General features: G+C 53.3%; 2 protein-coding genes across 2 annotated transcripts; both read right to left on the bottom strand.

Annotated features, from left to right (window-relative positions):
- Positions 1 to 1,767: 1,767 nt before the first annotated feature.
- Positions 1,768 to 7,544, bottom strand: LOC123931840 (cytochrome P450 2A13-like). Its single transcript, XM_045989450.1, has 9 exons — positions 7,354 to 7,544; positions 6,914 to 7,076; positions 6,018 to 6,167; positions 5,622 to 5,782; positions 4,421 to 4,597; positions 3,805 to 3,946; positions 3,214 to 3,401; positions 2,408 to 2,549; positions 1,768 to 1,964 (listed from the first exon to the last, which is right to left on the bottom strand). The coding sequence occupies exons 1-9, from the start codon at positions 7,531 to 7,533 to the stop codon at positions 1,783 to 1,785; spliced, it is 1,485 nt and encodes a 494-aa protein (XP_045845406.1). The 5' UTR covers positions 7,534 to 7,544; the 3' UTR covers positions 1,768 to 1,782.
- Positions 7,545 to 16,865: 9,321 nt separating this feature from the next.
- On the bottom strand, positions 16,866 to 22,701 carry LOC123931847 (cytochrome P450 2A13). Its single transcript, XM_045989471.1, has 9 exons — positions 22,512 to 22,701; positions 22,072 to 22,234; positions 21,176 to 21,325; positions 20,780 to 20,940; positions 19,579 to 19,755; positions 18,963 to 19,104; positions 18,372 to 18,559; positions 17,566 to 17,707; positions 16,866 to 17,122 (listed from the first exon to the last, which is right to left on the bottom strand). The coding sequence occupies exons 1-9, from the start codon at positions 22,689 to 22,691 to the stop codon at positions 16,941 to 16,943; spliced, it is 1,485 nt and encodes a 494-aa protein (XP_045845427.1). The 5' UTR covers positions 22,692 to 22,701; the 3' UTR covers positions 16,866 to 16,940.
- Between the last annotated feature and the right edge of the window lie 1,609 nt (positions 22,702 to 24,310).

Below are 24,310 nucleotides of genomic sequence, written 5' to 3'. Positions count from 1 at the left end.
AGTGGAGGCCCCCCACGGCCCCTGGACTAGGGATTCCCACCTGTATCCCTGCAAAGCCATGGAGGAGACAGCACAGCCCAATTATCTAGATGTGCCAGATGAATGGGATGTGATGGAGGGAGAAACAAGTGACAGGAGAATTTGGGAAAAGGAGAAGCTAAGAAGGAACAAAACAGGTGGACACCAACAACATATTGCCTGAGGGATGCCGAGGACAGTTACTAGAACCGAGCACAGGGATTTCTGCCATTTACACCGCAATACGAACAGGAGGTGTGAAAACTCACTATAAGCCTCAAGCAAAAGGTATATCAAGAAAACTACACCTCTGGGGCACGTGGGTGGCTCAGTGGGTTAAGCCTCTGCCTTCCGCTCAGGTCATGATCTCAGGGTCCTGGGATCAAGCCCCGCATCGGGCTCTCTGCTCGGCGGGGAGCCTGCTTCCCCCCACCCCTGCTTACTTGTGATCTCTGTCTGTCAAATACATAAATAAAATCTTAAAAAAAGAAAGAAAGAAAAGAAAACTACACCAAGGTACGCCACAATCAAATTGATTAAAACTGGTGATACAGAGAAAAATCCTGAAAGTAGCCAGAGGGGAAAATACCATTACAGACAGAACTTATTCAGCTTCCACAGTGGAAACTAGACACGTTGAATAGCAACCCCCCACCCTTCTTCCCTTTCCTCTAGCCCCTGGCAAGCGCCGTTCTACTCTCTGCTTCTATGGGTTTGACTATTTTAGATTCGTCCAGAAGTGGATTCATACATTATTTGTTCTTCTCTGATTGGGTTATTTCACTTAACATAAAATTCTCAAGGTCCAACCATGTTGGCAGGATTTCCTTTCCTTTTGTGACTGAATAATATTCCACTGTATGCATATATCACATCTCCTTTTATCCATTCATCTATCAATGGATATTTTAGGTTGTCTGTTTATTTATTTATTTACTTATTTTTTTAAAGATTTTAATTTATTTATTTGACGGGCAGAGATCACAAGTAGACAGAGAGGCAGGCACAGAGAGAGAGGCAGAAGCAGGCTCCCCGCTGAGCTGAGAGTCCATGCGGGGCTTGATGCCAGGACCCTGAGATCATGACCTGTGCCAAAGGCAGAGGCTTTAACCCACTGAGCCACCCAGGTGTCCCTAGGTTGTCCATTTAAAAGTGATTTGCTTCTTTCTTCCGTGGTGGGAAGCTTTCAGCATACAAGTTCTGGGCCTGTGTTGATGGGTTTATAGTTACCTATTTCGCTTTCTTGAATGACTATAAATGGTATTGTGTTCTCGATTTTAATTTCCTAGGGTTCACTGCTAGCGTACGGAAAAACAACACAACAAAAACTCTGGGTATGTTTGGTGACCTTGCTAAATTCATTTATTAGGAAGTTTTTCGTCGTTGTAGATTCCTTGGGAATCAGTTAAGATTTGTCACCTGCAAAATGGGCATAAACACTGTTCCCTGTTGCGTCGGTTTGTGAGCCTTAGGCGAGGTGAACGTGTTGACGTGTTTAGCATGGACAGGACAGAGAATATTTGCTCAATAAATAATTTCCCTTCTCTCATCGCACCTCTGAAGGATCTCCCTCTACCAAGGTGAACAGGCAGAGCCCATTCCTGTCCTCTTCCTCTCCCATCCCCTTTGCCCCTCCTATTTCCCTAACCCACCTCCCTCCCGCTAGCCCCGCCCCTAAACCACGCCCCTATCAACAGCCCTGCCGCTGCCCCTCCCTCAGCTTTGCTCCCCCAACCAGCCCTGCGCTCTCTTTGCTGCCCTTGTTCAGCGAGGCTGGAAGCTCAGGGTGTAACTTCGTGGGATGGTGGCTAAGCCCACGTGTTTGGGGGACACGTCGATGTCTTGGGGCAGCTGCGGGGACTTGAAGCGGAAGTTCTGCAAGATGTTGGTGAGGAAGAGAAAGAGCTCCATTCTAGCCAGGCCTTCTCCAAAACAGTACCGCTTTCCTGAAGACACAGAGGAGGAGGGCTGGAGGTGAGACCTGCTCTCACCGCCCCTGGCCCCACTACCCTCCCCCATATGCTTTCTCCCGGGAGGAGGGGCTGGAAGAGCATGGCCTGAGAAACTTTCAGAGGCCTCTGTAGTCCTCTCTGAGCATCAGTTTCCCTTGTGCCTGGGATGGGGGTGAGCTAGCTGTAGCAATGGGAAGTTTAGATGCCCCACTCTGACTCACTAAGGGCTTTGATTTCCCCCATCCCTGAGACAGCTGTGATCATCCTTATCCTTTTGCTGAAGCTCAAGTAGTTTTGGGGGTTGCAGCTGAGGTCGGTCACGAGAAGGACTTCCAAGCTGGAGAAGGACATCGGGCCGCCCCTTAGAGAGGGGAGCTGAGATGAAGACGGCCCTGTTGGTGGGAGCGGTGGCTTAGCAGCAGACAGTGGTCTCTTACCAATGGAGAAGGGCACAAAAGCATCACTCTTCTTAAACTGCCCGTTCTCATCCAGGAAGTGCTCTGGGTGGAAGTCTCGAGGTTTGGAGAAGAACTTGGGGTCCCTGAGCACGGAGCCCAGCATGGGGAACACTTCGGTGCCCTGGGGAGGAGGAGAGGGGGTATTTGATAAGGCAGAGTGGGGGCACAGTGTGTTGCAAGTGCATGGAGATGGGAGAGACGATTGGGGTGCCCTAGGTGATGAGGAAGGGGAGGCGTGGGAGTGTGGGTCCACGGAGGGAAGAGCTTTGGGAGACAGGAGATTGGTGTGTCGGAGACAGGAAGCTATGCAGACGTGGGGCTTATGTCTTGTGCGAAGGGAAGTTTGAAGGACACAGGTTCTGTGTCTCTTAGGACAGAAGGTGTGGGGGATGTGCAGTTCATGTCTCCCACGGCAGGGGTGGAGAGGACATAGGGGTTCATGCTTCCAGAGACAGGAGGTTTTAAAGACACTGGGTTTGTGTCTCTTCGGCGGGGTGTTTGGGAGACATGAGACTCGTGTCCTTGAGGGAGGAGGTCTAGAAATGAAGTCATGTCTTTTGAGAGAGGACGTCTGGGGACATGGGGTTCATAATCCCGTGGCAAGAGCTCTGGGGGAGCTACTGGATTCAAGAACCTCTGAGTGGGAAGGTTGAAGGGACATGGTGGTTGAGGAAGTGTTTGATTTGAGGCAGTGGGACAGCGGCTGGGGAGCTTCTAAGGGGGATGGGATGCTGGGTCCCAGGGAGCAGGTTGGAGGTCCCAACAGGACAGGGACGGGAAAGTACCTTAGGGAGGAGGAACTCTCGAAACTTGGTGTCCTTGGTGACTCTGCGGGCCAGGCCCATGGGGATCATGTCTCCAAATCTTTGGATCTCGTGGATCACCGCCTCTGTGTAGGGCATCTTGGCCCTGTCTTCAAACTTGGGCTGACGGTTCTTGCCAATCACCCGGTCTATCTCCTCATGGAGTTTGGCTGTGGGAGGAGAGGGAACGTGTTTAGGTATCTGGGGGTCTCAGGGCAGCGACGGTAGTCCAAATATGCACATCCACGTGTGACACGGGTGTAGACCATTCAAGACAGACGTTGGCCGTAAACATTGTTGGGGACAGTGTCTTATTCACCGGGTCTCAACCTGTATGTGGTCTCACATACATTTGGCTCAGCACGGGAGCTATTTGCCCATCAATTCACATATTTTCAGAATTTTTAACATCCGGTGAAAACCAAGTGACGTTTATCAGCAGAATATCACCTAGCATCTGGATGGCAGGGTATGTGTGAGGTTCCAGGCATCTGGGAAGGGTGGGGACATTGCAATGGACTCAGAGGAAGGGGGTGTGGCCACTAGGCCAGGGGACCTCCCCCGCAGCCTTACCTTCCACCTGTGGATGTTTCATGAGCAGCAGGAAGCCATACCGCAGGGTTGTGCTGACCGTCTCAGTGCCCGCAAAGAAGAGGTTCAGGGTGGTCAGCACCAGGTTCTTCATGTAGAACTCCGTGTTGGGGTTGTTCTGCTCCTGCAGGGAAAGGACTTCAGGCCAGGCCCCCTCCCCTCAGTGCTCAGAGCCCTGCCGGGGTCTCTCCATCTGGACACACCTCTCTTAGGTCCAGACCAGAGGTGGGAAGAGAGAGCCTACTTCTGCCAGGGCTTCGTTCGGGCGACTGGCTCTGGCCAAACGCCCTTCCCGCACTCTCTCCCTGGCTGCCTCCCTGCCCTTTATGTGTCAGCTCTGGTGTCACTGTTTTAAGGGAGGACCCTTCAGAAGGAAAGGGACACCACCGGCGAGTGCATGGTGTGGAAGCGTTGCCTTATGGTGCACACGCAGGTCCTACCCGTGGCAAGTGCTGGTAGATGGAGCAGCCCGGGTATCACACGTGAGATTGTGAGGCCGTCACAATGGGGGTGATCTGGAGGGGCCCCTGCTCTCCCCGTCCCGGCTGTTCTCCCTCTGCCTGGCTCTGCCGCTGCCGCACTGGCTGCTGGGCTGTACCTCCCGCATGCGGATGAGGAAGGCGTCGATGAAGTTCCGCGGGGAGTTGGGGTCCAGGGTGTGCTGGTTCTGCTCCACCTTCTTGGCTATGAAGTCCTCCAGACCCTGTAGCTCCTTAAATGCCTGCTGCTGTGGCCCTGGCAGGTGTTTCATCACTGAGTAAAACATCTCATAGAGCTGAGGATGGGAGAGAAGAATGGCCGGGAAGGATAGATGTTTGTGGACAGGTCCTTTTGGGAGTGGGACCATCCTCGGGGTAAGGAAGGACGTGGGTTAAAGGCACCTGTCCAGGTGTTTAGGATTCATACGGAGTTTGATGAGAGGAGATACGTAAGTTTTTTACTGAATTAGGCTTAAGGTCCCCTGTCCCAGAATGTAGGTGAGATGGGCTGCGTATTTGGGTTTTGGGTGTTCCGGTGAGGCTGGATTGGAGAACACATCTAGGTGTTCAGATACTCAGATGGGGTTGAATTGGGAGACTCCTGTTCAGGGGTTCTTCTACATAGGGGTTGAGGTATTCAACTGGGGCGGGCGGGCAAGTGTTGAGGTTGGGGGAAATAGATGATCTTGTTTTCGATGTTCACCGATGTGATGGGGGCTCTTCTATAAGGGAGTCAGCTGGGTTGGGGGCACTCTGTGGGTGTTTGGGGAGACATCCCTCCAGGTGTTTACATGTGGAGGTGTCTTCTTGGTTGGGGCACCTGTCCAGCTGTTCAGGTATTCCATGGGGCTCTGTAGGGACACTTATCTAGGTGTCCAGTAGGCTGGTTTGGGACACCTAATGATTTTGGTGGGCTGTATTTTATAGCACCTGGGGCTCCTGTATTCAGGTGGAGGGCTGAGGTGGTCACTTGTTCAGGTGTTAAGATACAAAGAGGTGGACTGTCTTCCTAGGGACCAGTAGGTCAGTTGGGATGAAACCCATGTCCAGGCAGCATGGCTGGGCAGATTACATGTATGTTCCCTGCAGGCTCTGTCTGTTGTTTGTTTGGTCTGGTTTTTATTTTTTGGGTGGGGGGAGCATCTGTGGAGATATCCAGGTGTCCTTGGAAAGTGGGTATTCTGGTGTAAGTGTTCCACTGTCCACGAGTGGTTTTGATGGAGAGGAGGAGGATGGTAGTTTGGGACACCTGTCTCCACATGGGAAAGCAATTGGTGGGTGGTGGTAGGGGTGCTTTAGAGCAAGGCTGGGACGGGTTACCTGCCCCGTAGGTGTAGCTGTGAACTGGAAACTTCCCAGCATCATACGCAGCAGGGACAGGAACTCTTCATCCTCATAGTCAAAGCGGTCCCCAAAGACAATGGAGCTGATGACATTGGACACTGTTCGGCTCAGGAAGAAGGTGGGATCGATGAAGGCGCCTGGGGAATGGGATAGGGTTGGGGAGAGACAGGGATTTGGGGGAGCGGCAACTGGGCTGTCTCATGCCAGCTTGAGGGTTGGAGGAGGGCTCCGGAGTGAGGACCCAGACTTCCAACACAAGACCCAGAGCCTGGAACCCTGATGCCTTCCCCCAAGCGAGTCCCCTTCCTGGAGGAGAAAGACCGCGTCGTGCTGGTGTATCCCTCCTTCTCGCTCACTCCCGGCCCCACTCACCCTGCGTGCTCCGGAGGGCCTCGATGAGGAAGCCCGCCTCCTCCTGGATGCGCTCCTCAATGCCGCGCTTGCCCACTCCGAAATCCCGCAGCGTGGTGATGGAGAAGCGCCTGAGCTGCTTGGCGCGCTCCCCGTTGCTGAACGCCACACCTGGGGAGGGAGCGTAGTGGTTGGTGAGGCGGGGAGGGGCGGGGACAGAGGCGGGCAGAGGTGACGGGAGGTCGGGAGTGGGAGGATGGATTGGGGGCGGAGAGATAGGGAGAAATACAGCTCAGGGTCAGAGAAACACTGAAAGAGATAGAGACCCGGCTGGAAGAAAAGAATCGGAAGGGGAGAGGCAAGTTAGATGCCTGGAGAGACGGAGATACAGAGACACTTAAACAGAGAGAAAGAGGGAGGGGAGGGGAGGAGGAGTCTGATCTCTGTGGAGATCTGGGAAGTGGCAATAAAAAACACGAAGGATCCTAACTCAGAGCGGAAGAAAGAGGAAAGAAAATATGGAGAAAGAATGGAGAAGGTCTGGAGAGAGCAGAAACAAGGTGAGATTCTCACACAGAGTAGAAGGAGGCAGACAGAGGGAGACAGAAGCTTGGGGAAGTTAGAGGCAAGGATACAGGTATGGAGGACCTGGGTTCCAAGATGGAAGAAAAAGAAGAAGAGGCATCCATGGGAGAGAATGGGGAGATGGGCCGAGAAGCAGGGGGAACAGGGACACAGACACCCTGAGCCAAGCTACAGAAGACAGAGGAGAGGCCACAATAACCAGGGACAGGGACAGAGGAGAACAGGGGTAGAACTCAGCCACAGGCTCGGGTGGGTGAGTCAGGAGAAGAGCAGTGGGGAAACTGAGGCCATCAGGTGTGCCTGGCCACGAGCCCCCACCCAGAGCTCCTCACCATAGCCTTTGAAGAGCCAGTCGAAGGTGGCCTGCTCGCCTCGCCCGCTGAACTCCTCAGCCTGGTCTACCAGAGCCTCCTTCACCGCCTCGTGTCCACACAGCACCACGATGCGCCGGGGTCCCAGGTGGACCGTGAACACCGGGCCATAGCGCTCACTGATCTGATGGAGGTGGGGGGCTTAAAGGCTGCGGCCCCCACTGGGAGCTGGCCTGTGCCCAGCCCTCACCTACTGCATGCCTTTCCCCCGGGTTCTGGTACACAAGGGGCTGGACATCCCAAGATCTGCTCTTTCTTGTCTGGGACCCTGCAGCCCAACCCGCAGATTTCCACTGTCTTAAGACTCTGGTCCAACCTTGCCCATCCCCTGCCACTCCGTCCCAGCTCAATCAGGCCAGCGCCCAGCCCCACCCCACTGCACCCATCCCGGGTCCTGACACCTTCATGAGAGAGTTGTACATCTGCTCTGTGTTCAGCTGCAGGTAGTTCCCGATGAAGGGCAACGGGGTGGGTCCCGGAGGGAGCTTCCCCCAGAGCTTCCTCTGCCTCCAGACAGACATCAAGACCATGATGGTGAGGCAGGCCAGCAAAGCCACGAGGAGCAGCCCTGAGGCCAGCATGGTGGCCCTGGGAGAGATGGTCAGATGGTGCTGGCTGGGGTGGTTTGCCTTTTTATGACCTGGGAGAGAAAGGCGGAGTTTGGCATTCATTATATAATTGTACCATTTTATTCCCCAACTAACCCTCCCCCCAACCCTGGGCTCACTGCTGAGCTTGGCACACAGCCAGTGAGGCAGGAGGCGGGGACCCCAGGAGGATTAACAAGGAGTAGGGCCCCAGGACAGAGTGTGTTGCCCCTCAGGAGGGACCACCCTAGGGCTGCAGAATTGACTGAAGCAGTAGACAAATTCCAGAACTGAAGAGTTTAGAATGCTGGTACATGGAGCACTCCCATGCTTTGGATTTTCGGACTCGGAGTGAAAAGGGACCCTAGCATTGTAAATTTTGAGGTCTCCAGAAAAATGAACCCAGAGATCTGGGTTTAAGAGTGTTGGAATGCGGAGCACCAGGGTAGCTCAGTTGGTTAAGCATCTGCCTCTTGGTTTTGGCTCAGGTCACAATCTCAGGGGTTGTGAGATAAGCCCAGTATGAGGCTCTGGGCTGGGCGGGGTGGGGAACCTCCTTAAGATTCTCTCTCTCGCTCTCTCCCTCTGCCCTCTGGCCCCCTCCCTGCCCCTCCTCCTCTCCACCCTTCCCCTCACCGCCAGGCACTCCTTCATTCTCTCTCAAAAAAAAAAAAAAAAAGAAGAAGAAGAAAGAAAATAAAAAGAGGGTTGAAATGGGACAGCACGTGTGGCTATGGACATGGATTGGGGGGTTTTGAGGAGGAGGGCTGTACATTTAAAGGTCTCAGGAGGGGAGCAGGTGCGTGCGTAACTCGGTCCATTAAGCACTGGACTCTTGACCTCTGCTCAGGTCTTGATCTCATTGTCGTGAATTAAAACCCAGAGTTGGGCTCCAGGCTCGGTGTGGAGCCTACTTTAAAAATAAAAAAGGGGGGCACCTGGGTGGCTCAGTGGGTTAAGCCTCTGCCTTCGGCTCAGGTCATGATCCCAGGGTCCTGGGATCGAGCCCTGCATTGGGCTCTCTGCTTGGCAGGGAGTCTGCTTCCCCGCCCCACTTATGATCTCTCTCTCTGTCAAATTAAAAAATAAATCAATCTTTAAAAATAAAAAGGGTCTTGGAAGGGGAGATCCCAGGGAGTGGATTGGAGGGTCTTGGGGGTGAGGGAGGACCCCTAGCTGTGATGTAGGGTTCCCAGAAGAAGTATGTGGGACTCCGGCAGGATCAAAGGGTCAGCACCTCCCCCAGGCTTTGACCTACCTTTGCTTTGGGCAAAGAATCCCCACGGGGACCTGAAAGCAAGTTCAGGATCGGTGTCACTGCCCCTCTGTGGTTGGGAAACAGGTAGAAGTCCAGAGCCACATTTAAGGGAACCTTTCTTAGGAAGGAAGGGTAACTTGTGGTCTCCGTGCCAGAGGCCCCGGGCAGCACTTGGAAACAGTAAGGACATCCACCCATATGGTGCCAAGAAGTCCCGAGTGTCTCAAGGGCTGTAACTGACAGGGAGCCTCGCCGGTCCTACCCAGACCCCTGGGGGAGCTCACTAGCTTCACCATTTCCCTTGTCGCTGTTGGTAGAAGTGCTACCGTCGGTCCTAGTCTGGTGTGTGGGAGCACTGAGGACAGAGAACGGGGTGCAGGGGCTCCTGCGTCTCCTGCTCCGCACGCTTGTGCCCCCGTTCTGGGGCTGGGTTTCCCACCAGTGGAAAGGGGGCACAGAGGGACATGTCTAGACATGCTGTCCTTCCCTCAGTGACCTTCTTCCTTAACAGTGAGGCGCTAGGCTTTGGTGAGCCCTGATTGAAGAGCCAGTGCCTGAATGTGACCCCACGGAACCCCTCTAGCAGGGGCTCACTCACAGCACCCCCCTTTCTCTGTTCAGAAGAGCAGGTCTCCCCACAGCCACTCAAGGTCACACAGGTAGCGGGTAGGAAGCTGGGACTTGAACCCTGTCCTCTCCTGCCTCCACTGACCGGTCTAAACCATCTTGAGGGCCAAGTGGAGCCCAAGTTTAGCAAGGAGTGGTGTGGGATTGGCATTGGCGTTGGACACAGAGATACGCTAGCAACTTCGCCGTTGGCATCGGCTCGCCCCCGCTAGACGCTGGAATTGAAAGCAAGGGGACCCTGAACTTGATGCCAGGAGAACACTCACAGAGCCACTTCTGGAGGGTCTGAGAGCAGGCCCCGGTGGCCACTAGGGCTGGCGCCGTGTGGCTCTGAGGTTGGTCCCAGCCGGCTCCGACATGAACATCATGTGGGTGCTGCACTGGTCTCCCGCGGGCCTGATCGGGGCCCCGTTGGGCACGAGGCAGCATCTGTCGGTTGGAAACCTGCCCCCACCTGCTCAGATGCCAGCTCTGACTTAGGACGAGTGCAGGTAGAGAGAGGTTCGCACTCTTAGGACGGGCATGTTGCTGCAAGGGTTCTAGAGCTCTAAGCTGGATTCCTGCGGGCAGGCAACGAAGAGCAGAGAACAAGGCAGAGATAGGAAAGTTGTTTGTTGGTTTTAAAGGAACAGAGGAGGGAAGGATTAGCACAAGCTTGGTGGCTATCAGTCCCCTTAATCCCAAACACCAGCCTACACCTGGGCTGGCGACAAGCCCGTGCCCCCCTCCCCCCGCCCCGCCGCTTCCCCTTGGTCTTTCTTGGCAGGGAGGGAGGTAGAATTTCGAGAGTTTGTCAGTGAAGTTGGCACCAACCAGGCCACGGAGTGTACAGACAGGCTGTCATGAGCTGGGGAGGAGTAGGGCATATGGCCGACAGAAGTACTTGGCAACAGAGGTCAAGTGCGCTTGGTCTTGCTGGTAACTCTGGAACCTGGGGCGAAGCCAGCATCTGTCATCACATTCCTTCTCCCCGTGGGGCAGGAGTATGCCAGGCCAGCGTGCTAACAGCCTGGGCATCAGTTTCCAGGGTGAGTTAGGACAGCGCCCAGGAAAATCTCTTTCCCTCCCTGGGACTCAGTTTTCCTTTCTGGACGATGGAGCAGCAGTGAAGTACACAGTGAAGGCAGGCATGGAATATTTTACTATTGCTTCATTGTTGGGGGACCTTGAACAGGTCACCTCACCTCTCTGAGCCTCCTGGGGCCAAGGACAGGACGTACCTCTTGGCTTATTACGGGAGGAGTCATCGATTAATGGGTTTGAAGTACATGGCCGTTAAGTGCCAAAAATGAGTAGCTGTTGCCGTTACTCTGTGGGATGATGAGTAAGGGATTCCTTAAACCCCCTCCCAAAATTTACCTTCTCTGGTCTAAAGCTCCAAATACTTTTCTCTGGGAAAGGAGGAAGGGAAAGAAAGCCTTGTGGGAACCTGCCTGCCCTTCTTTTTTTTAAGATTTTATTTATTTCACAGAGAGATCACAAGTAGGCAGAGAGGCAGACAGAAAGAGGGGAAGCAGGCTCCCTGGCTCGATCCCAGGACCCTGAGATCGTGACCTGAACATGAGGCAGAGGCTTAACCCACTGAGCCACACAGGCGCCCCACCTGCCCTTCCTTCTTTGGCGCAGCTGAGCCTTGCCCCCTGGAGCTGAGAATGGAACAAGGACTTTGGAGGTGGGCTTCTGGAGAAATGGTGGAGTAGGCAGTGGGTGGGAGGGTGGATGGGGATAGACCCTCAGGCTGTCTGCCCCTCTCCCCCAGAGCACTTTGCCCATAGGCTGTGTCTCCCCTTGCATCTGACTGTCTCATTCTTTATGCTTTGTCTTCCCTGCAAGTCAGCCTGCCCTCCCGCCCTCTTGTGTGCTTCTGGGTCTTTCTGTTCGTGCCAGCGTATGCGGCAGGTTCTCCCAGATGCCTCTGTTGTGTATCTTATTTACACGTCTGTCGACGTGTGTCATTCCGGGCACGTGCTTGGGATCTCTGCACATCTGAGCGCGTGTGCGTGTCGGCGTGTCCATGTGGATATATGGATTTGTGACACTCCCTTCTGTGGAGTGTTTGTGCGTAAGCGGGTCTCCATACCTGTTTGTGTCTAGACATGTCCCTCGGTGTGAGCCCACGAAAGGGGGTGTGTGTGCGCAGGCCGGTGTGCCCGAACGCACGGCCGTGTCTGTGTCTGTGGGCAGCCAAGTACGTGGTTTGGAGGACGCCTGAGGGAGGACATCTCATGAGTGTCCGTGTGTCCGCCCTGATGTCTGACTGTGCGTCCACACGTATCTGTTTGCGGGTCCTGTTGGTGACCGTGTTCGGCTGTGTGGATGGACATTTTGTGTGTGTGTGTGCTGGCGTAGTGTGTAGGCACGTGGGCCACGCTGTGTACACGAGGCTGCGATCTGCTGGTGCCTCTGTCTGCACTCAGACGCAGCCCTGGCCCAGCTCCACTTCCCGTCTCAAAAACACAAGTAATTCCCTATTTGTCAGGGTGTTGTGCCCCTGGGCTTTCAAGGGTCACACCAGGCAGAAAAGGGCTGCACAGAACAGGTGGTCCTAGAGCATTCTGAGGTGGGTCAGCTCCTATCGGATCAAGGCGAACGTCCATTCAGAGAATTCCCTCCCACGGTGCCCCCAGCCTCCTAAGCCACCCAGCACATTTAAGACAGCCATCCTCCCAGCGCTGTCACCCCGCCACTCCGTCCCAGCCTTACTGAGGGATGCTGAGGACACAGGGGTGAGCCTGGGCCCTGCCCTGCTGAAGCTGGCACAGGGCTGGGGCGAGAAGGCCCAGGCAGAGGGCTGGGCTGGGGGAGCAGGGAGGGAGGCACAGGTGTCAGTAGGGGCCCAGAAATAGCCCCTGCTTCACGCTTGTCAGTTCACGCTGAGCCACTAGAGGGCCACCTAGGGGTTTTTCCAAGGCAGGATGGGGACAGTGGGGAGAGGGAATTCTGGGCAGAGGAATCTGAGTGCCAAGACAGTGGAGCATGGTCAGGTGTCCTTAGGGTGGAAGGATCTGGGCCGTGTGCACTGATGAGGCTGAAGCCTTCAGCAGGAGTCAGATCTGCTGGACCTTGTGTGACCGGGCGGGGAGTGCGGACTCTGTCCTAGGATGATGGGGAGCCCCAGAGGGTCTTAGGCAGGGGAACAAGCTGGCCAGATTTGTGTTTCAGAGAGCTTGTTGAGATTTATGGGGAAGAGGAGACTACAGGTCCAGAGACACGGACGTGGCTTCCATAGGCTCCAGGGGACAGAGGACGGGGCCACCAGCATGGAGAGGAGGCGTGGGTTGGAGAAAGGGACAGAAGGAAGAACCAGTTCTTACCTGGTTATGCGCTGGCTGTGTGGGGTAAGGCGAGGGAGGAGCCCAGTGTGGGGGGAGATGGCGGTGTCATTTATTGGTTTGGGGACACAGATCAGAAGCAGGTTTGAGGAAGGAGATAATGAGTTCCACTTTGGGCCCGTTGGGAACCGGGCACAGTCCCTGCTTCTAGGGATTTCTCCAACCAGTGGGACAGCAGACCCGCATCAACCAAAGTCCTCAAGGACCCCATGTGTGCTCATTAGTAATTATGTGTCATAGTGTAGTACTCGGGGCTGAGGGTTGGGAGGGCTTCCTCGAGTCAGTGTTGTTGGAACTGGGTCTCGCAGGATGAGTTCACACGTGGGGGAGGAGCAGAGGGCAGGGCAGAGAGAGCCTCACAGGCCAGGCCCCTGCTCCCTGTGCCAACCTCATCAATCAGCTTGCTGTCCTCCACCTCCTCGCCTGACCCGAAACTCTCCACAAACCTGGCTGGTGCGCGCAAGTGTGGCTGAAATCTATGACCTCTCCCAAATGAGAATGTTTGTTTTGTTTTGTTTTTTAGGTAATGTGAAGGGGCCGCTGGCTGGCTCCGTCAGGAGGGCATGCAGCTCCTGATCTTGGGCTTGTGAGTTCAAGCCCCATGTTGGGTGTGGAGCTTAAAGAAATAAATGCATAAATTTAAAAACATAAATTAAGGAATACTTCTTTAAAAATGACCAGTTTTAATGCAAACAGCTCATGGCATTTAGTACATTCCCAGAGCTGGGAAACCAACCACCTGTAACTAATTCCAAATCCTTCCCAGGTGAGAACCTTAGGTAAGCCTTCTTGCTTCAAATTGAAATGCTAGCCCGCTGACGGTGGTAGCATTCAGTGAGCTCATGATGTTACTGTGGGAAGTTTTCACGGGCACGATCTTACTGAAGTCCTCACAGCAAGCCGGTGAGGTCGGGTTGACCATCCCCAGTTGCAGACTGAGTGAAGCAAGGCCCAAAGAAGGGGGAGTGAGTTGCTTAGGGCACCACGGCTGATCAGGGTGGAACCTGGGCACGGCCTCGCGTTGTTGACTCTAGATTTCATGCTCTTAAGCACCATGCTGGACGGCCAAGTCCTCCCTTCTCTTTATGAGACATCAGGAAACTGTTCCTGTTAATCCTGTGGTTCTTGTAAGTCCCAAACAGAAGATTCCGATTGTATAAAGGAAATAAAAATAAAACAGGTCTCTCCATGGGAGGGATGTTTGACCTTCTGTTATGTTTGCGTTCTTTGGAACATTAAACCAAAGACCCGGCCAAGCAGTGTCACCTCAGTGAAGCAGAGAGTGAGCAGAACAAGGCCTTGGCCAGAGTGAAGTGTTTGGGTTTGGGTTTCAGATGACAGCAAGGATCAGGGTGAGTGGGGGGAGGGCAAGGCCAAGGAGCCGAAGAAAGTCAAGGTTCTTTCTGTCTGGTTGTTGGGACTGTGCATGCCCACCGGTGTGCCTTCTTGCAGGAGCAGGGCAAGTCTTGGAGGAAAGAGAGGGAAAACGTTTGTCAGAAGACAGGATGAGGAGAGAGACTCCAAAAGAAAGGGTTTTATGAGAGAGTGGAGAGTCATACTCTAGACGTGCTCTGGGGACTTTCTGACTCTTAATGGTTGAAAATCTTGAAAATAACAGCTATCAACTCAGAATAAAATCTTTTTTTTTTTTTAGAATAAAATCTTTTAAAAAGGGGGCTGCCTGGGTGACTCGTTCGGTCAAGCAGTCTGCCTTCAGATCAGGTCATGATCCCACGGTCCTGGGGTCGAGCCCTGTGTCCGGCTCCTTGCTCATTGGGTGTCTGCTGCCCCCTCTCCCCCGGCCCTTGCTCATGCTCTTTCTCTTGCTATCTCTCTCTCAAATAAATAAATACAATCTTTAAAAAAAAAAAAGTTTCGGGGCATCTGGGTGGCTCAGTGGGTTAAAGCCTCTGCCTTCGGCTCAGGTCATGATCTCAGGGTCCTGGGATCGAGCCCCACATCGGGCTCTCTGCTCAGCAGGGAGCCTGCTTCCCCCTCCTTCTCTCTCTGCCTGCCTCTCTGTCTACTTGTGATCTCTCTCTCTCTGTGTCAAATAAATAAATAAAATCTTTTTAAAAATGAATAGGGATATTGAGCACCTTTTCATATATCTGGTGGCAATTTGTATGTCTTTTTTTTTTTTTTTTTTTTTAGTAAGCTCCACACCCAGCATGGAGCCTCACACGGGACTTGAACTCACAACCCTGAGATCAAGACCTAAGGTGAGATCAAGAGTCAGATGCTTAACTGACTGAGCCACCCAGGTGTCCTTGTATGTCTTTTTTTGAATAATGTCTATTCACGTCTTCTGTCCAATTTTTAATCTGGTGGGTATTTTTTTGATTTGGGGGTTTTGGTTTCTTTGAGGGTTTTTTTTTTTTTTGCTATTGAGTTGTGAGAGAAGCTGAATGACATTCCATGGTGTGTGTGTGTGTGTGTGTGTGTGTGTGTATCACATTTTCTTTATCCATTCACTGAATTATAAAGCAAAAATATACAAGTGGGAACACATCACTGAAAAATTTCTCCACTACAAATGAATAATCAACAAAATGAAAAGCAACCTTCAAAATGGGAGAAAATATGTGCAAACCACTTACCTGATAAACAGTTAATATCCAAAATATTTCCCCCACTTCAGGATCCGTGATCGTGCGTTATATTTAGTTGTAATGTCTTTTGTCTTCTTTAACCTGGAATAGACTCTCAGCTTTTGTCTCTCTTGACCTTGATATTTTCAATAGCAGAGAATTATTTTGGAAATTATCCAGACTTCAATTTGGAGTTGCTAGATGTTTTCTTATGCATTTCTTCCAGCACAATTTTTAATCCTTTGGAAAGCAAAGCCTTTTTCAATAGACACTTAACATGGCATCATACCAAAGCCCAACTTTGGTCTTCCATAAACTCTGCAGAAGTGAGCTTTGGAGAAAGCCCTTGCAATTTCCAGTGTCTGTTGTCTCAGTTTCATGAGGCCCTATAGTCAAACCTTTACATACAGAATTATTAAATGCCACATGACAGGGTACTTGGGTGGCAAATTTGGTTGAGATTCTTACTTTTGTTTTGGGGTCCTGGTCTTGGGGTCAGGCTCTGTGCTCAACAAGGAGTCTGCTTCAGCTTCTTTGCTCATTCTTTTTCTTTCTCTCTCTCTCCCAAATAAATAAATAAAATCGTTTTTTTTTAAGACTCCCTCCCCCTCTCCCTGTGCACGCCCTCCCTCCCTCCCTCTCTAATAAATAAATCTTTTTTAAAAAGACATATGCCTGTTCACAATGACCTCAAGCTAAGAGTACATTTTAGATCATCTGCAGCTAAGATTTTTGCTCCGTAATCTGCCTACAGACTTGGCTCACCTTGGAAAAAAAAAATCCGGGTGACTGGGTGGCTGAGTCGTTAAGTGTCTGCCTTCAGCTAGGTCCTGATCCCAGGGTGCTGGGATCCCGTTCCTCATAGGGCTCGCTGCTCAGTGGGGAGTCTGCTTCTTCCTCTCCCTCTGCCCCTTCCCCCTGCTTGTGCTCATTCTTTCTCTCTCTCTCTCAAATAAATAAATAAAGTCTTTAAAATATATTTTATTTATTTCATCAGTCTTCTGTAGTTTTCACCATACAGCCTTGGTACATGTGTTGTCAGATTTATACTTAAGTATTTTGTTTTTTTCAGTGACTAAAGTATTATTGTGTTTTTAATTTTGATTACCTAAAATATATAGGAAAACAACAACAGAAAAAGACATTTGTATGTTCAGTGACCTTACTAAATTCATTTATTACGAGGACTTTTTTTGTTCTTGTTGTAGATTCCTTGGGAATCGGTTAAGCTTTGTCACCCATAAGATGGGCATGAGCACCCTTCCCTGGCACATAGGTTTGTGAGCATTAAGTGATGAGTGTGATGCTCTTAGCACAGAGCTGACGCAGAATTCGATACAATAAATAATAAGTGTTGTTGTTGTTGTTATTGTTATTATTATTAACAGTATAGTGTAAGGTTCTACGCCTTATCCCACCTCTTAAGGCTCTACCTCTAGAGTCTTCCTCTCCTACTCACGTTGCCCTTCCTTCCCCTAAGCCACCTCCCTCCTACTAGCCCCGCCCCTTGCTTAACCCCGCCCCCATAGCCCCACCCCTGATCCCTCCCTCCACGGTGCTCTTCCCCCAGCCCTGCCCTAGCACAGCCCTTGTTCAGCGGGGCTGGAAGCTCATGGTGTAACTTCGTGGGATGGTAGCAAAGCCCACGTGTTTGGGGGACACGTCGATGTCTTGGGGCAGCTGCGGGGACTTGAAGCGGAAGTTCTGCAAGATGTTGGTGAGGAAGAGAAAGAGCTCCATTCTAGCCAGGCCTTCTCCAAAACAGTACCGCTTTCCTGAAGACACAGAGGAGGAGGGCTGGAGGTGAGACCTGCTCTCACCGCCCCTGGCCCCACTACCCTCCCCCATATGCTTTCTCCCGGGAGGAGGGGCTGGAAGAGCATGGCCTGAGAAACTTTCAGAGGCCTCTGTAGTCCTCTCTGAGCATCAGTTTCCCTTGTGCCTGGGATGGGGGTGAGCTAGCTGTAGCAATGGGAAGTTTAGATGCCCCACTCTGACTCACTAAGGGCTTTGATTTCCCCCATCCCTGAGACAGCTGTGATCATCCTTATCCTTTTGCTGAAGCTCAAGTAGTTTTGGGGGTTGCAGCTGAGGTCGGTCACGAGAAGGACTTCCAAGCTGGAGAAGGACATCGGGCCGCCCCTTAGAGAGGGGAGCTGAGATGAAGACGGCCCTGTTGGTGGGAGCGGTGGCTTAGCAGCAGACAGTGGTCTCTTACCAATGGAGAAGGGCACAAAAGCATCACTCTTCTTAAACTGCCCGTTCTCATCCAGGAAGTGCTCTGGGTGGAAGTCTCGAGGTTTGGAGAAGAACTTGGGGTCCCTGAGCACGGAGCCCAGCATGGGGAACACTTCGGTGCCCTGGGGAGGAGGAGAGGGGGTATTTGATAAGGCAGAGTGGGGGCACAGTGTGTTGCAAGTGCATGGAGATGGGAGAGACGATTGGGGTGCCCTAGGTGATGAGGAAGGGGAGGCGTGGGAGTGTGGGTCCACGGAGGGAAGAGCTTTGGGAGACAGGAGATTGGTGTGTCGGAGACAGGAAGCTATGCAGACGTGGGGCTTATGTCTTGTGCGAAGGGAAGTTTGAAGGACACAGGTTCTGTGTCTCTTAGGACAGAAGGTGTGGGGGATGTGCAGTTCATGTCTCCCACGGCAGGGGTGGAGAGGACATAGGGGTTCATGCTTCCAGAGACAGGAGGTTTTAAAGACACTGGGTTTGTGTCTCTTCGGCGGGGTGTTTGGGAGACATGAGACTCGTGTCCTTGAGGGAGGAGGTCTAGAAATGAAGTCATGTCTTTTGAGAGAGGACGTCTGGGGACATGGGGTTCATAATCCCGTGGCAAGAGCTCTGGGGGAGCTACTGGATTCAAGAACCTCTGAGTGGGAAGGTTGAAGGGACATGGTGGTTGAGGAAGTGTTTGATTTGAGGCAGTGGGACAGCGGCTGGGGAGCTTCTAAGGGGGATGGGATGCTGGGTCCCAGGGAGCAGGTTGGAGGTTCCAACAGGACAGGGACGGGAAAGTACCTTAGGGAGGAGGAACTCTCGAAACTTGGTGTCCTTGGTGACTCTGCGGGCCAGGCCCATGGGGATCATGTCTCCAAATCTTTGGATCTCGTGGATCACCGCCTCTGTGTAGGGCATCTTGGCCCTGTCTTCAAACTTGGGCTGACGGTTCTTGCCAATCACCCGGTCTATCTCCTCATGGAGTTTGGCTGTGGGAGGAGAGGGAACGTGTTTAGGTATCTGGGGGTCTCAGGGCAGCGACGGTAGTCCAAATATGCACATCCACGTGTGACACGGGTGTAGACCATTCAAGACAGACGTTGGCCGTAAACATTGTTGGGGACAGTGTCTTATTCACCGGGTCTCAACCTGTATGTGGTCTCACATACATTTGGCTCAGCACGGGAGCTATTTGCCCATCAATTCACATATTTTCAGAATTTTTAACATCCGGTGAAAACCAAGTGACGTTTATCAGCAGAATATCACCTAGCATCTGGATGGCAGGGTATGTGTGAGGTTCCAGGCATCTGGGAAGGGTGGGGACATTGCAATGGACTCAGAGGAAGGGGGTGTGGCCACTAGGCCAGGGGACCTCCCCCGCAGCCTTACCTTCCACCTGTGGATGTTTCATGAGCAGCAGGAAGCCATACCGCAGGGTTGTGCTGACCGTCTCAGTGCCCGCAAAGAAGAGGTTCAGGGTGGTCAGCACCAGGTTCTTCATGTAGAACTCCGTGTTGGGGTTGTTCTGCTCCTGCAGGGAAAGGACTTCAGGCCAGGCCCCCTCCCCTCAGTGCTCAGAGCCCTGCCGGGGTCTCTCCATCTGGACACACCTCTCTTAGGTCCAGACCAGAGGTGGGAAGAGAGAGCCTACTTCTGCCAGGGCTTCGTTCGGGCGACTGGCTCTGGCCAAACGCCCTTCCCGCACTCTCTCCCTGGCTGCCTCCCTGCCCTTTATGTGTCAGCTCTGGTGTCACTGTTTTAAGGGAGGACCCTTCAGAAGGAAAGGGACACCACCGGCGAGTGCATGGTGTGGAAGCGTTGCCTTATGGTGCACACGCAGGTCCTACCCGTGGCAAGTGCTGGTAGATGGAGCAGCCCGGGTATCACACGTGAGATTGTGAGGCCGTCACAATGGGGGTGATCTGGAGGGGCCCCTGCTCTCCCCGTCCCGGCTGTTCTCCCTCTGCCTGGCTCTGCCGCTGCCGCACTGGCTGCTGGGCTGTACCTCCCGCATGCGGATGAGGAAGGCGTCGATGAAGTTCCGCGGGGAGTTGGGGTCCAGGGTGTGCTGGTTCTGCTCCACCTTCTTGGCTATGAAGTCCTCCAGACCCTGTAGCTCCTTAAATGCCTGCTGCTGTGGCCCTGGCAGGTGTTTCATCACTGAGTAAAACATCTCATAGAGCTGAGGATGGGAGAGAAGAATGGCCGGGAAGGATAGATGTTTGTGGACAGGTCCTTTTGGGAGTGGGACCATCCTCGGGGTAAGGAAGGACGTGGGTTAAAGGCACCTGTCCAGGTGTTTAGGATTCATACGGAGTTTGATGAGAGGAGATACGTAAGTTTTTTACTGAATTAGGCTTAAGGTCCCCTGTCCCAGAATGTAGGTGAGATGGGCTGCGTATTTGGGTTTTGGGTGTTCCGGTGAGGCTGGATTGGAGAACACATCTAGGTGTTCAGATACTCAGATGGGGTTGAATTGGGAGACTCCTGTTCAGGGGTTCTTCTCCATAGGGGTTGAGGTATTCAACTGGGGCGGGCGGGCAAGTGTTGAGGTTGGGGGAAATAGATGATCTTGTTTTCGATGTTCACCGACGTGATGGGGGCTCTTCTATAAGGGAGTCAGCTGGGTTGGGGGCACTCTGTGGGTGTTTGGGGAGACATCCCTCCAGGTGTTTACATGTGGAGGTGTCTTCTTGGTTGGGGCACCTGTCCAGCTGTTCAGGTATTCCATGGGGCTCTGTAGGGACACTTATCTAGGTGTCCAGTAGGCTGGTTTGGGACACCTAATGATTTTGGTGGGCTGTATTTTATAGCACCTGGGGCTCCTGTATTCAGGTGGAGGGCTGAGGTGGTCACTTGTTCAGGTGTTAAGATACAAAGAGGTGGACTGTCTTCCTAGGGACCAGTAGGTCAGTTGGGATGAAACCCATGTCCAGGCAGCATGGCTGGGCAGATTACATGTATGTTCCCTGCAGGCTCTGTCTGTTGTTTGTTTGGTCTGGTTTTTATTTTTTGGGTGGGGGGAGCATCTGTGGAGATATCCAGGTGTCCTTGGAAAGTGGGTATTCTGGTGTAAGTGTTCCACTGTCCACGAGTGGTTTTGATGGAGAGGAGGAGGATGGTAGTTTGGGACACCTGTCTCCACGTGGGAAAGCAATTGGTGGGTGGTGGTAGGGGTGCTTTAGAGCAAGGCTGGGACGGGTTACCTGCCCCGTAGGTGTAGCTGTGAACTGGAAACTTCCCAGCATCATACGCAGCAGGGACAGGAACTCTTCATCCTCATAGTCAAAGCGGTCCCCAAAGACAATGGAGCTGATGACATTGGACACTGTTCGGCTCAGGAAGAAGGTGGGATCGATGAAGGCGCCTGGGGAATGGGATAGGGTTGGGGAGAGACAGGGATTTGGGGGAGCGGCAACTGGGCTGTCTCATGCCAGCTTGAGGGTTGGAGGAGGGCTCCGGAGTGAGGACCCAGACTTCCAACACAAGACCCAGAGCCTGGAACCCTGATGCCTTCCCCCAAGCGAGTCCCCTTCCTGGAGGAGAAAGACCGCGTCGTGCTGGTGTATCCCTCCTTCTCGCTCACTCCCGGCCCCACTCACCCTGCGTGCTCCGGAGGGCCTCGATGAGGAAGCCCGCCTCCTCCTGGATGCGCTCCTCAATGCCGCGCTTGCCCACTCCGAAATCCCGCAGCGTGGTGATGGAGAAGCGCCTGAGCTGCTTGGCGCGCTCCCCGTTGCTGAACGCCACACCTGGGGAGGGAGCGTAGTGGTTGGTGAGGCGGGGAGGGGCGGGGACAGAGGCGGGCAGAGGTGACGGGAGGTCGGGAGTGGGAGGATGGATTGGGGGCGGAGAGATAGGGAGAAATACAGCTCAGGGTCAGAGAAACACTGAAAGAGATAGAGACCCGGCTGGAAGAAAAGAATCGGAAGGGGAGAGGCAAGTTAGATGCCTGGAGAGACGGAGATACAGAGACACTTAAACAGAGAGAAAGAGGGAGGGGAGGGGAGGAGGAGTCTGATCTCTGTGGAGATCTGGGAAGTGGCAATAAAAAACACGAAGGATCCTAACTCAGAGCGGAAGAAAGAGGAAAGAAAATATGGAGAAAGAATGGAGAAGGTCTGGAGAGAGCAGAAACAAGGTGAGATTCTCACACAGAGTAGAAGGAGGCAGACAGAGGGAGACAGAAGCTTGGGGAAGTTAGAGGCAAGGATACAGGTATGGAGGACCTGGGTTCCAAGATGGAAGAAAAAGAAGAAGAGGCATCCATGGGAGAGAATGGGGAGATGGGCCGAGAAGCAGGGGGAACAGGGACACAGACACCCTGAGCCAAGCTACAGAAGACAGAGGAGAGGCCACAATAACCAGGGACAGGGACAGAGGAGAACAGGGGTAGAACTCAGCCACAGGCTCGGGTGGGTGAGTCAGGAGAAGAGCAGTGGGGAAACTGAGGCCATCAGGTGTGCCTGGCCACGAGCCCCCACCCAGAGCTCCTCACCATAGCCTTTGAAGAGCCAGTCGAAGGTGGCCTGCTCGCCTCGCCCGCTGAACTCCTCAGCCTGGTCTACCAGAGCCTCCTTCACCGCCTCGTGTCCACACAGCACCACGATGCGCCGGGGTCCCAGGTGGACCGTGAACACCGGGCCATAGCGCTCACTGATCTGATGGAGGTGGGGGGCTTAAAGGCTGCGGCCCCCACTGGGAGCTGGCCTGTGCCCAGCCCTCACCTACTGCATGCCTTTCCCCCGGGTTCTGGTACACAAGGGGCTGGACATCCCAAGATCTGCTCTTTCTTGTCTGGGACCCTGCAGCCCAACCCGCAGATTTCCACTGTCTTAAGACTCTGGTCCAACCTTGCCCATCCCCTGCCACTCCGTCCCAGCTCAATCAGGCCAGCGCCCAGCCCCACCCCACTGCACCCATCCCGGGTCCTGACACCTTCATGAGAGAGTTGTACATCTGCTCTGTGTTCAGCTGCAGGTAGTTCCCGATGAAGGGCAACGGGGTGGGTCCCGGAGGGAGCTTCCCCCAGAGCTTCCTCTGCCTCCAGACAGACATCAAGACCATGATGGTGAGGCAGGCCAGCAAAGCCACGAGGAGCAGCCCTGAGGCCAGCATGGTGGCCCTGGGAGAGATGGTCAGATGGTGCTGGCTGGGGTGGTTTGCCTTTTTATGACCTGGGAGAGAAAGGCGGAGTTTGGCATTCATTATATAATTGTACCATTTTATTCCCCAACTAACCCTCCCCCCAACCCTGGGCTCACTGCTGAGCTTGGCACACAGCCAGTGAGGCAGGAGGCGGGGACCCCAGGAGGATTAACAAGGAGTAGGGCCCCAGGACAGAGTGTGTTGCCCCTCAGGAGGGACCACCCTAGGGCTGCAGAATTGACTGAAGCAGTAGACAAATTCCAGAACTGAAGAGTTTAGAATGCTGGTACATGGAGCACTCCCATGCTTTGGATTTTCGGACTCGGAGTGAAAAGGGACCCTAGCATTGTAAATTTTGAGGTCTCCAGAAAAATGAACCCAGAGATCTGGGTTTAAGAGTGTTGGAATGCGGAGCACCAGGGTAGCTCAGTTGGTTAAGCATCTGCCTCTTGGTTTTGGCTCAGGTCACAATCTCAGGGGTTGTGAGATAAGCCCAGTATGAGGCTCTGGGCTGGGCGGGGTGGGGAACCTCCTTAAGATTCTCTCTCTCGCTCTCTCCCTCTGCCCTCTGGCCCCCTCCCTGCCCCTCCTCCTCTCCACCCTTCCCCTCACCGCCAGGCACTCCTTCATTCTCTCTCAAAAAAAAAAAAAAAAAGAAGAAGAAGAAAGAAAATAAAAAGAGGGTTGAAATGGGACAGCACGTGTGGCTATGGACATGGATTGGGGGGTTTTGAGGAGGAGGGCTGTACATTTAAAGGTCTCAGGAGGGGAGCAGGTGCGTGCGTAACTCGGTCCATTAAGCACTGGACTCTTGACCTCTGCTCAGGTCTTGATCTCATTGTCGTGAATTAAAACCCAGAGTTGGGCTCCAGGCTCGGTGTGGAGCCTACTTTAAAAATAAAAAAGGGGGGCACCTGGGTGGCTCAGTGGGTTAAGCCTCTGCCTTCGGCTCAGGTCATGATCCCAGGGTCCTGGGATCGAGCCCTGCATTGGGCTCTCTGCTTGGCAGGGAGTCTGCTTCCCCGCCCCACTTATGATCTCTCTCTCTGTCAAATTAAAAAATAAATCAATCTTTAAAAATAAAAAGGGTCTTGGAAGGGGAGATCCCAGGGAGTGGATTGGAGGGTCTTGGGGGTGAGGGAGGACCCCTAGCTGTGATGTAGGGTTCCCAGAAGAAGTATGTGGGACTCCGGCAGGATCAAAGGGTCAGCACCTCCCCCAGGCTTTGACCTACCTTTGCTTTGGGCAAAGAATCCCCACGGGGACCTGAAAGCAAGTTCAGGATCGGTGTCACTGCCCCTCTGTGGTTGGGAAACAGGTAGAAGTCCAGAGCCACATTTAAGGGAACCTTTCTTAGGAAGGAAGGGTAACTTGTGGTCTCCGTGCCAGAGGCCCCGGGCAGCACTTGGAAACAGTAAGGACATCCACCCATATGGTGCCAAGAAGTCCCGAGTGTCTCAAGGGCTGTAACTGACAGGGAGCCTCGCCGGTCCTACCCAGACCCCTGGGGGAGCTCACTAGCTTCACCATTTCCCTTGTCGCTGTTGGTAGAAGTGCTACCGTCGGTCCTAGTCTGGTGTGTGGGAGCA

Source organism: Meles meles, chromosome 19 (genome assembly GCF_922984935.1).
Source record: "Meles meles chromosome 19, mMelMel3.1 paternal haplotype, whole genome shotgun sequence".
NCBI classification, from domain to species: Eukaryota; Metazoa; Chordata; class Mammalia; order Carnivora; family Mustelidae; genus Meles; species Meles meles.
This window is presented reverse-complemented; position numbering and strand designations above follow the sequence as displayed.

Bases quoted from the DNA above. Each gene is read 5' to 3' on its own strand.
- LOC123931840 (XM_045989450.1), bottom strand. From the start codon at position 7,533: ATGCTGGCCTCAGGGCTGCTCCTCGTGGCTTTGCTGGCCTGCCTCACC. The intron at 3,947-4,420 runs GTACAGCCCAGC...CTTTCCCTGCAG, and splicing joins TCCTCATCCGCATGCGGGAG to GAGCAGAACAACCCCAACAC. The intron at 3,402-3,804 runs GTAAGGCTGCGG...CTCCTCCCACAG, and splicing joins GAAACATCCACAGGTGGAAG to CCAAACTCCATGAGGAGATA.
- LOC123931847 (XM_045989471.1), bottom strand. From the start codon at position 22,691: ATGCTGGCCTCAGGGCTGCTCCTCGTGGCTTTGCTGGCCTGCCTCACC. The intron at 19,105-19,578 runs GTACAGCCCAGC...CTTTCCCTGCAG, and splicing joins TCCTCATCCGCATGCGGGAG to GAGCAGAACAACCCCAACAC. The intron at 17,708-18,371 runs GTACTTTCCCGT...CCTCCTCCCCAG, and splicing joins GAGAGTTCCTCCTCCCTAAG to GGCACCGAAGTGTTCCCCAT.